The sequence below is a fragment of the Rhea pennata genome, chromosome 1 (genome assembly GCF_028389875.1).
Source record: "Rhea pennata isolate bPtePen1 chromosome 1, bPtePen1.pri, whole genome shotgun sequence".
Classification (NCBI taxonomy): domain Eukaryota; kingdom Metazoa; phylum Chordata; class Aves; order Rheiformes; family Rheidae; genus Rhea; species Rhea pennata.
Genome location: NC_084663.1, coordinates 193875383 through 193887120, shown reverse-complemented (window position 1 = coordinate 193887120; position 11738 = coordinate 193875383). Strand labels below are relative to the sequence as shown.

The following is an 11738-nucleotide window of genomic DNA, read 5'->3' as shown; positions in this document are numbered from 1 at the left end:
GAGGATGGCCAGGCAGATAATCATTTTCTTTTAAGGTGGAAATTCAGCTGCAGAATATTTTTAGCCTGATTTTCTCTGTGTGCCTGTGAGTGTAGTTTCACCTCATGACAGTGAAACTCATCTGGCCAATTCCAACCATATGTGGCAGAGGAGTAGAGGTCTCCAAAATACTCAGCCCCGGCCAGTTTCAGGAGGACAAGATACACCTTTGTTAGAATAGACATCAGCGAATCCAAACTCTCATTTCTCTGGTCTGGATGAGTCAGGCCTGGCACTGGGCTGCTAAAGTCAACTCAGGCAAAGCACAGCATGGCTGTCCTAAGCCCCATGTCCATCCAGGAGCATGGAAAGCCCCAGGGCACACACCTGGGGTGCAGTGCCAGGCTTCCCATGGGCACCCCACCTTCCCTGTCCCCAGCACCAGCTGGCAGAATCACACTGTTAGGAGGCTGGGAGAGCTCTCCAAACCAGGGAGCGAATTAAACTCAGAAAGGGAAAAACAACAGCAGCAACAACCACAAGAAATGGAGCAGTATGGAAACATGGAATTGAGAAATCTGGAGACTATTAGAGTCCACTGATAGATCCTAACAAAATCCAAAGTAAAATTCTCTTCAGACTGCTACTTATAAAATGTTTTCAGAGAAGGCTGTTTTGCAGATTGTGTCAAAATACCTCATTTTCTGCAATGAGCCTTCCATCCAATTGGTAGCGAATGCAAAAAGCTCATGCTCTGCCTCTTACTCTGATACATCTTCCAGAGACAGGAGAAGAGGACAAGGAGGAGCAATTCTGAACATGATTTCACAGTGGTTTTGTCAACTGCACTTGCAGCAGTTTCAAACCTCAGGCAACTCAGTATTACTCCTGACAAATGAAAAAGGGATGATTGATGTCTCACTGGTGGGCTCGCTGGGTAATCAGGAGGGATGTGTTTCCTCGTCTTAGGTAAGGCTATAGAGCTTTGTTCACAGCTTGAATTGCTTCCTGTAGCTGTGGCTTAACTAGCACAATATCTTCCCTCTTTAAAAGTGATAATCAGATTTGTGTTCATGCCCTATATTTAAGATTCCTCAGGCATGTCCAACCTGGAGCTTGGAGAATAAAACTTGTTGAAGCAAAAATATTAATGCAACCACAAGCGGAGGTTCAAAATATTTATTTCCCCAGAATGCAAACTGTTAAGTTTTCAAACTGTGAATACTTTTTAAAGGCTTAATTTAAATATGAGACATAGTGACGGCAAAAATGATACAGCCTAATACAGCTCACTTGTCCTCTGGCATCGGGCTTTCATTTGCATATGTATACTCTCCTATTGCTTCTGAACAGTATCCACACAGATGGTAAGTAATAGTTTCTGACATTTATTCAAGAAAATCTGGAGGGACTGAAGGTTCATTTGTTGCCACTGCTTCATATGACAGGACTCACAAAACCCAAGAGGTACAATACCGTGTGTCCCGAGGTGGAAGGCAGCAACTTCCTAATGGCTACTGTGTGCCGCATGGGAGTTAATGAAGACATGTGAAGGGTTGGTCTTTGAAATGTCAGTGGGGTTTTAGGCAACAAGAATGCATTTCTCCAAGCTTGAATTGGGATAGGTTACCAAGGTTGAGATTCCCAATCTTGTGAAAAGCATTGCAGCCAGAGCTGGCTGAATGCCTCTTAGCTGAGTAGGAAGTAATTTGATTAGAGGTAAAACGGGTAGGGAAGGAAAGTCAGGAGGTCTACAGGAATGACAGAGTAAAGGGAACACAGAAAAGGGCTGAGAATAAGAAAAATTTGGAGTGACTGTGAATACAGCCCACAGTCCCTCTACATCATAGCCCAGGATTTCTGGTGTCTGCCTCACTCCCATGGGGCTTTCATCCACCAGTCACCCTAATACACACAGACTTGCCCCTCTCTGCAGCTTTGCCTCATCTGCTTCACTCCATCCTACAACAAGCAGCCCTATTTCTCCTCCAGGCTTCCTCACAAGAGCCTTCACTCACTGCTGTATGTGTTCAGAGTGCTGCAGAGGGGCAAGGAGAAGGTGACTGAAGCAGTCAGCCAGGGCCAGACAGGAGTGGAAGCGGTAGATACTACCTTTACCTCCTTCTCCCTCCCCCCCGCCTCTCTCTCTCTCATCAAGCACTGTAGCAGCCCAGGAGCGTGCAGGTCCTGCTGAGCAGAGTTCAGGGAAGATACCCCATACTAACCATGTCTTCAGTCATGAACAGACTGTCATCTGATTTGAGTGCCACTTTGGGCAGCTGACTCCTCTGCTTAGGCCTTGGGTTATCATGGTCTCTGGTTTGGACTGACTTCAGACTCTAAATGTCCAGGAGCAACTCTCTATAAGGTGCAGACCAGGAAGAAAATAACATCTGAGATTATAACACCACTCTCTGCTGTGTCTAAAGAGTCTCAGTGTCCACCATCTGTTATACCAATGTGATCTGTCCTGGCTTTATCTGCGTGATCCCAAGATCACAACCATGCAGCACTGAGACAAGTGTTGTCCAGAGAGGCTATGGACTCTCCTTCCATTCTTGGAGGTTTTCATGACTTGGCCAAAGCCATTGCTGATCTAATCTAGGGTTGGCGATAGTCCCGGTTTGTGCTGGAGGTTGGACTAGGCTCACTTCCAACCCCTGCTGCAGCAGTCTAAGCAGCTCCTGATGTACAGTAAGAGGGATCCCTTCTTTAATAGTCACCCACATAATGCTGGCTGAATCTTATTCAATAACTGAAGGAATTCCAGTCAAAGTTAAGTGAAACATTCCCAATAACTTTAGAGTCAGTGGCCCATAAGGCACAAACAACATTTTGAGATGCGAAGGTAGATAGACAGATAGACAAAAAGACAGCTAAATAAAAAACAAACACCCTTTTCATAATGTCAGAACAGTTGAATGAATGCTCAATAAATATGTTTTCCTCTCTCTACAGGAAGGATCACATGAAGTTGTTAAGCATCAACTTTAATATAAGGCACATAAGTGAGTTTGAGCTGTAAAATATGCTCTTTCCCTCACCAATACACCCCTTTCAAATGGTGCACCCTCTCCTTTGTTGGGTGCTACAGCAGCCATTTGCTGTTCCTGTTCATTCCTTAGAGATTTGCTGCCTTGTCAGTTCCTCAGCCAAGAGCAAATAGACAGCTTGCTCTGACATTTCCAAAAATGTTGCTCCTCTCCTTCTCAGAAAGCCCTACAAGCACAGCTTCCAAACCAAACAAGGGCTATGATTATTTAAAGACGTCCCTTGGATTCCACCATCCATTCATCCATCTCTGATACAAAAATAACACATTGTTTTATCTGTAAGTATAAGAATGTTTTTTCAGAGGAAATAAAAAGAGCAGACAGTTTCCTTCCTGACTCATTCAGAAACTACTCTTCCAATCTGTTAAACACAGCCATAGGCACAAGGCATTGCTCTGCTCTCTTTGATCTGCTGCACTGCACTCTGAGAACCATTGGTACAGAGAAATGCTTTGTTATGCGCAGTTGCAGTTACACGGTGTGTATTTCTGAGAAGGCTGAAGAAGTGGTAAAGCCTCAGGCAAGCCTCATGTTAAAACCCTGATTCCACATCTCCAAGCTCAAAAATGGACTGAGAGGTTGCAATTCACTCGAAGGGACAGTCACTCAAGTTCTGTGAAAGCTGCATAGGAATGAGTGAAAAAAACTCCAGTAAGGTCCCTCATGCTTCATGCAGATAGAAGAAAGAGTAATTTTTCTCAGTCATAGGGGATAAAAAAAATCCTCTTTTCCCCATCCATTCTCAAAGCTATAACTTCTAATATGATGGACTTTATCTCCTGTTTATCTTAGAGTTCCCACAGAAATCACGCAGGAACAGTGTCTGTGGTCCCTGCAGGACATGCAGTTGGAGGAGTAGCTTCCCCAGTCACCGTATTTCCGCTTTTCTGGATCATGCACAAAGAGCTATGACTTCCTCTACGCCATCCTACAGAATGTTGGTGGTTGTAATAAATATCCAAGATATAAAGAAGTAAAAAATCAATACAAGTATGAGTTACATTGTCCAAAATAATCAGTCATCAGGATGCATCTGATAGCAAGCACTTAGGGACAAGTCATTCTTCTGGCAATTATAATAGTCATTAAAACCTTAGTATTATTCATAAGGAGATAGTTATTTTTTGCTCTTTGATTACACCAGTTAGGCTAGCCCACACGTGCATATTCTTATCCTTGACCTTCCAAAGCAAGAGCTGTATCATCAACAACAACAATTATCTGAGACTGCTAAAGCACTTGTGGCAGAAAATCAATATTGATTTATTAGCTGTAATTGTCTTCTGCTGTAGGGCAGTATCCAAATATTGAGGAGTAGTATTCAGACACATTTAGCAATTTTATGAGAACATACACAAGGACATAATCCCTGCCTCAGAGATCTGGTAGTAGTCAAAATGTCTTATATAAAGAGAAATTAAATGTATTTAGGAAAATTTACCTAAAACATGAGATCAACAGGATAGGATATGTCAAATTTGCACATGGCACGTATACAGAAAATGTCAATTTGCTTCTCCTTTCTCATAATATGTGAATCAAAAGGATATTCAACGAAACTGAAAAGTCACAGAATAAACCTGATTTTTGTGCAATGTTCAATTGCTCAAGGGAAGTCACTGCCCCAGGTCTAAGTCAGGTTTGGTAGAAGTGAGGAGGACAATGATGTACATTTAAATGAACAGCAAAATAACTCAAGTAATGGCAGCAGTAATAACTCGATCATACCTACTTCTGACATTAAGTGCCCGTGAAAAATGTATCTATAGTTACTGCTAGAGTAGAGTAAAATCTTCTGATCCTATTTGGCAGGTCAGTTTACACTGAAAATAATCAAATAAAAATATCTAAAACCTCTAATTTTGATGGTATTAATCTGAAATGGGAAAATGAGTGGGTAGGAGTTATGTTCTTTATTTTGTTTTTTGTTTGTTTTGATGATACTAAATTTACATTTGTCTTCTCCCCTGACCCGATCTTTGTTGGGTTGAAGCAATTCTTCTTTTTAGGTCAGTATAAACACACTCTGAGTTAGCATTTCCTGTTAGGCTTCCTTTCCAACCTGGTACATTTCCCTTACTAAGACTTCCTTCAAATTGCTGCATTCAGAGATCACCACATGATCCACAAGTCATACACCCTCCTTTCCAGCTTGAGTAAGAACATCACTCTGGCAAGCTTTCTGTTCTCATTTAATAGAATTTTTTACCTTGTACTGTGACATACGCTGCACTCTCCACAGACCCTTTTAAGTTGGTGGCTATGCACTGGTAAAGTCCTTCATCCTCCTCTTTTACTCTTTCAATAAACAGCATTCGGCTTCCGGGCCCTAAAATTATTCCTGTGAAATGAAGGATTTTGCAATGAGTGGGAGCCAGGATATAAACAAAAACAGCCACTTGTGTAATAATATCTGCTTCAAGTTCTTCTCAAAAGAAATCTGAGCCACAGACTGCATAGCCCAATGTTATCTGCAGGAAAGCCAAATATACTTGGATGTTTTGGGAAACTTTTGGAAATCAGTGTTTATAAAGCACTTGTGTGAGTGAAAAAGCTCAGCCCAAGAGAACGATCCTGGGAGCGTTTGGTATTAAGCACAGTGATAGCACTGTGCTTAGACTTCCATGCAAGTGAGCTCTTCAGTATGTCTCCAATTTTTAAACACATGGGTGGTCTGATTACTTAACACTACACTTATCAAGGCAGGTCTGTCTCAGAAGCAGTCTGAGTCTTGGAGCACTGCCAAGACCTAGCTCCACACTGGCCTTATAGGCAACCTGAATTCAGACTTATAACAAATCTCATCTGCTCATGTGACAGAGAATCCTAGGCCCTTTCTAGGAAGGACTCCAGCTTGTCCAAAAAAATGCCCTGTTAGGTGTATTCTAAAATATAGGAATTAGTCAAAGCTTTCAACACCTCCAGTAAGCAAGGAACAGAGGCAGGCAGCAGACTTGGCCTCAGGCCTGCCTTTAAGGCACAGTATTGACAGGAAATGTGTAGTCAAGTGCACATTTACACATTTGGCGCCAAAACAGAACCATCTATCTGTTCAACAGAACATTGAAGTGTATTCCCACCATCTATTTCAGGCACTTAACTGAAGTGCTCTGACTTACACCTTCCTGGCTCCTAACCTTGTGTGTGTTGCATTTACACTCAAGTTAGATACACAGCCTATCTTCTAGAAGATGATGTGAATAACTCAACATTATAACCAGGTAGTCAATATAAAACTTCACAGACTCTAGCTCTAGATTATGTTTAGTGTCTACGTTGCAAGTCTATACGTGCTTATAACTCAGTTTAACAAATAATCAGAGATTTTCCCAGTTGCCTTTATTCATTCTACAGTAATTTCAAATAACACAGGATAGAATCTTGCAAGCAAGTTTTCTAAAACATTACTATTAAAGACTAAGGATACACATTCCTACAGATCAAACCTACTTCAACATTTCTGCTGAGCCTTTAAGACTATCTCATTGTGTGGTTCTGATTTGGATGTGGACGAATTCCCATGAGAAAATTTTTTGCCTTTTCCCCCATCAAAATTTCCTGCCTGTTGGCCCAAAAATCTCCAGGGAACACTTCCATAATTGTGGTTCCATCAGATCTAGACCAGTAGCCTTAACTGATCTTTGAAGGCACAATCTGAACACACCAGCAAATGTCTCTCAAGATTTTCTTATAGCTGCAGCATAACACCTGAGAAGCTATTCCTTTCTGCTGTATGAAACCTAGATTCACCTAATACAAGTGGATGCATTTCAGTTTTGCCTGGAGACTCTAGATAGGGAATTAGTCAGATGGTCAGCCTATGAATCTAGAGCAGATTTTACATGCCTGACCACAGACTTCTTCTGGTACTTGTACCTATGTCACTCAAGCTTGGATTTATCCTGCCTAGCTATACACTGGCCAAGACATCTAATCCTTGCGCTCCCGCTATAGTAGAGAGAAATAGGAATCTCTAGAGATGACTCTTCTAAGATGTAAGCTGAGAAATATATTGTTCCTGCTGACTCTGTGACACCTCCAGCCTGAGAGAGGTTCTGAAGTTAGATGGTGCAACCCAGTGTACTGCGCTGCTGTCTGCCCACCTGTAAAAGATAGATAATACTGCTTCTCTACTTCAGGATGCAAATACCAATGGCTGTGAGAATGGTTGCCTGAGACAGATAAAGCACAATTAAAAGGCTGTAAAATATGGGGAAACATACAGAGCTCTCACCTGATTCTTGATGTATTTCTTCATGGTTTTTAAACCAGGATATCTGTGGCTCTGGGATGCCATGAACCTGGCACTCCAACATTGCAGAGTTACTGGTATTCACCGTCTGATCTGTAAGATGCCGCAGTAGGGCTGGTGCCTCTTGAGCTACAAGACAAAACAATATCTCCATTTTACATTCCTATAACTGTGGATTTTAAATCATCTTCCATACCAGCACTTTACTGATGCTAGATATCGGTGCAGGTGTTCTACCAAGTTCATTGTTCACAGATGTTATTTACTGTTCCAATTTGTTTAAGAGCATTTGATGTATACAGAGTATTCCTTTTATTCAGCAACAGCAGGTTATGATGACCAATGGTTCAACACCCGATGATGACATTGTTTAGGAGACTTCCTTAATTCCATTATCAACCACATTTGTTTACCAAAAGCAATGAGTTTCAATGAGAACTCAGAATTTTATATAATCAGGAGAAACAGACTGTAACATAAAAGCTTTTAACAATTAGCAGAACAACCTTAGACCAGAGTATCTCTATGTCAGTGATAGCACTACACATTTCTGTACACCAGTGTATCCATGTATGTGACTTCTATCATTTTTTTACTGTAAAGAGTACAGTTACAAATTCTATTCAGTAAACTCACATAATCTAAAACCAGAAACCATGAGCACAAAAGCATTGTATTACGTTTTCCCGAAGTCTTCACAAATTCTTCCACTTTTCTGTTTTGCATGTTTTGCTGAAGTCAACAAAGCCTGTCCAAACCACACAAAACCCGAAAAAATTGTGCCGGTGAGAAAGGTACCCCATCCCCTCAGGCAGCCCAGAAATGCTGGAAATTCTGGCAGTAGCAGTGGAAGTGAGTCCTAGCATTGCACACAGCACAACAACGCCAATCCTGTTTCACTTTTATCTGCTTAAATTCATACAATCTGACATAATAAAACACATTTGCATGACATTCAGTGACAGTGAATATCAGAAGTGCACCAGTTCTGCTTCTGCTCAAGAGCCTCACAACTGAACAGAAGAGCCTCTCAAAGACACTCTATAAACATCATGTTAAAGTCAACCCTGAAAGAAGCAAAGCACCAAATCTTCCTCATGTTAATTTCAGCCATTCCCCACTCCATCACCACTTTCTTATCCAGCCAAAGACTCTTCCGACAAAAATCAAAATATCTGGCACACTTATGTTCATTATGTAACAACATCTTTCTGTCACATTTGCAACTTCTTACATGATCCCTTTTGATATTTTTGTCTCTTAAAAGTACAGATGGAGAAGCCAGTGCATCCCTGAATGAACTCACAGATGCAGATGCACTGCAGATTCCCTTGAATTTTCTGTTCCTGCAAGAACAGATTACTTGCAGTCTTCCCTTTCAAGGACACTGCCAGTGTTTTCTACTGTCATAAGACACACATTACAAAATATAAAATAAAATAAAGTAAAATGAAACAAAATAAAGTGTAATAAATCGTCCTTTGCAAAATATTTTCTTTTGGACCAAAGTACACATCAATACACCATACTCAAGTATATTATCAGCTGAATTTCTGACATTTGGTGTTTGGAGGATTATATTCTATACTTTCAGAAATATTGGCTTTGTTGTCGGTCAAACACTTGCATTTGCACAATTATTTTATTACCAGCTGTGAATAAAAACTCTCCAAAACAACTAAGCACCAATCATTGGTTTATCCAGTGTGTGTGACTCCTGTAGTACTAAAAGCTTTTCAACACTTCTAAAATAGGCCATCTGTACTATGCTCTTATCTCTTGAAATTAATTCCAAAATAGTTATGAACCCTCAATGACCAATTTGGTCTTTTATGTGCTGCAAGTCTGCCACTTCCATGGGCAATACTATTATTTGTTTACAATGTGCTAGACAATCTGTTCTCATCTCATAAACAGTAATGCTCATGATAGAAGCTGCGACGTAAATTCTTCATCATATATCTGCACAATGAGATTATCAACAATATTTTCCCTGCTGCCAGGAAGGCTGCCCTTTTGTCATTTATGTCTCTCCTTGATTTTTGCACAGTTCTCATTCTTCACAAAACAATCTGTCTACGAGCAGGCGTGGATTGACACACGTTCATATACACAAACCGAGAGGAGGTCCACATTTCACATTTGTCAGTGGTCTCTGTTAGACACCACAACGCAGGCTTTTGAGAAGAAGGACAAGATGACACAACAAAGGCAAATCACACGTTCTGTGAGTTATTTGCGATTAATTTTAATTTGTTTATAGCCATACACTAGAGATGGTTTTTCATATTAAGAAAAACTTGCTTGCTTAAAACTTAGATCCAGTCACCATTCACATACTCTCAATAAGTTCTTTGCTGCAATCAGCTGATTTTCCACAGATTTGGTTAATCTGCAGATTACTCTTGCAATCCACCTGTTTTCCGGTTCATTTTTGCAGTGAAGCCAAAGGGGAGATTTTTCAAGCAAATCACAGCTCTGCTCACCCTGAAGCCAAGGGACTGCACTTGCCTTCAGCAAGGGCAGAGCTGAGATGCTGCTCCCCAGACTGACTGCCAGCATCACTCTCAGAGCCCCTGTGCTTGCTGGTAAGGCCATAGACACTGCCTTTCCAGACCAAATTCTGCTCTCAGTTACACCTGGAGAACTTCATTGTAGGCAGAGGTTGGCCTGGTGGAGCTGCAGCGGGTCCCTGAGGAACATCCCTGGCTTCAGAGCACCCAGTGAACCAAGGGCGGAGAGGAAGAAGGATTTCCCTTTCCAAAAGCAAACATGAGGGAAAACATTCAAATTTGTTAATTTGGGGTATACTATTTCATTCCATGCATTTTTGTCCTTTGTTATGCTTACGGTTGCATATGTTATCTGTTCATTTGTTTTTATTAACCAGTACAAAAATATAAATACATGCTTTAATTTTAACACTTAAAAAAAAAGAAATATAATTCACACCTTTCTCCCTAAATAATATATTACACAACAGTAGGTAGAGAAACTCCAAAAATCAGTGAGATTCTCTAGTTATCTAAGGACACCAAAAGTGACAGTAGCTTTTATCTGGCCACCAAAGCTGCTTTCCTCAAACATTTCCAGTGAGGTTTCTCTGTGCCTCCCAAAATAGGTGGTCACATGGGGATTTTAACACATCATTGCTCAGCATGGCCCTCTGAGCACCCGTCAAGACCAGACTGGCAAGACATCCACCCAGTAATGTGATATACATCATTGCATAACAATTTCACAGAGGAGTAGTCTAATCTCCACATCAGTTTATGATCCAAATTCATATTGCCTGGCAACTGCCTGCTACAAGTTACCACGCTGTGGCTCTCAGGGCCATTGAAAATTCATAACGTCCTGTCTTCACCGCCCATCTTGCCATCAAATGTCTTCTCACAAAATAGCCTCGTTAAAAAAGGGGGATTCTGTATTGTAATTCTCCTGAAAACTTGAAAATGCTGCAGAGCACGCTTGCTCCATTTTAAAGCAATTACCAATTATTTCACTTGCTTTTTAAGCATGTTGAAAAAAAAGAGACACCAGGTTCCTTTGCTAGAACACATTGTTTCTGGAAGCCACCACGCTAATAATGAACAAAAGAGCTACTGTATACAAGCAGGCTATAGGTGACATTTCAAGATATAAATGATTATTCTTTTCTTTACTCTGACAACTTCCAGGTTATCAATTGTTTTCTAAGCATTTTAGGCTCCATGAAACTGGCATTATGGGGAAATGCTATTGTTTACCCTTTCACACTTGACAAAAGCAATTCCCACGTGAAATGCAAGTTTAGCCGTGGGACACAGTCTTGATACCTAAAGGAGGAAATAGTCTGGTGAGTTCCCAAGCACAAGAAACTGTCATGTTGTCACCCTCTATTTTAAAGCACAGCCACTTTGTTCCTTTGCTGTAGCTATTTTGGTCGCTAAGGTCTGTTTTGTTATGGCTTATGTAAATGCTATATAAATGATCGATCATAAATGTAACCAAAAATAATAAAAGCTATGTATTGTAAAAAAATAAAGTTATCAGATCTATTAAAAATAGTAACTTCTTCCTTATACAGAATTTATAATACACAGAAACATCTCATAGTAAAACCATGAAGAAGGGAAAAAAAGGGGGAAACACAAGGAAGTTTTAGATTGCTCTTAATTCTCCTTTAGCAGTTTGGCTGATTCTTAATCCCCAGAAGAAAGCCAATTCTTATTTACATACCAAAAGCAAAGGATAGTTTTAATGGCTTTGATTTTGAATTTATGTTTTTAGGAATGTATTAAACATTTCACTGTGCTGGCTGCTGTCAGTCATGTTAGTGTAATAGGTCTTTTTTTAATAAAATAATTGCAACATTACAAATTCCTGTATCTTCAAGTCAGGAACAATACTCACATTTATCTCAAAAGCTTTTTACATTAGTGCAGAACTGACTTTAAAAATTGACCAACACA

The 11738-nt window shown here is 40.4% G+C and overlaps 1 protein-coding gene across 2 annotated transcripts in view; it reads right to left on the bottom strand.

Annotated features, from left to right (window-relative positions):
* Nucleotides 1-11738, bottom strand: part of FLT1 (fms related receptor tyrosine kinase 1) — a 116633-nt gene that overhangs the window by 31235 nt on the left and 73660 nt on the right. For both annotated transcript variants that reach the window (XM_062567171.1, XM_062567170.1), the window contains exons 14-15: nucleotides 7267-7413; nucleotides 5242-5373 (exon numbers count right to left, since the gene is read on the bottom strand). In XM_062567171.1, coding sequence (XP_062423155.1) covers nucleotides 5242-5373; nucleotides 7267-7413 — 279 coding nt within the window. The remainder of the gene's footprint in view (nucleotides 1-5241; nucleotides 5374-7266; nucleotides 7414-11738) is intronic.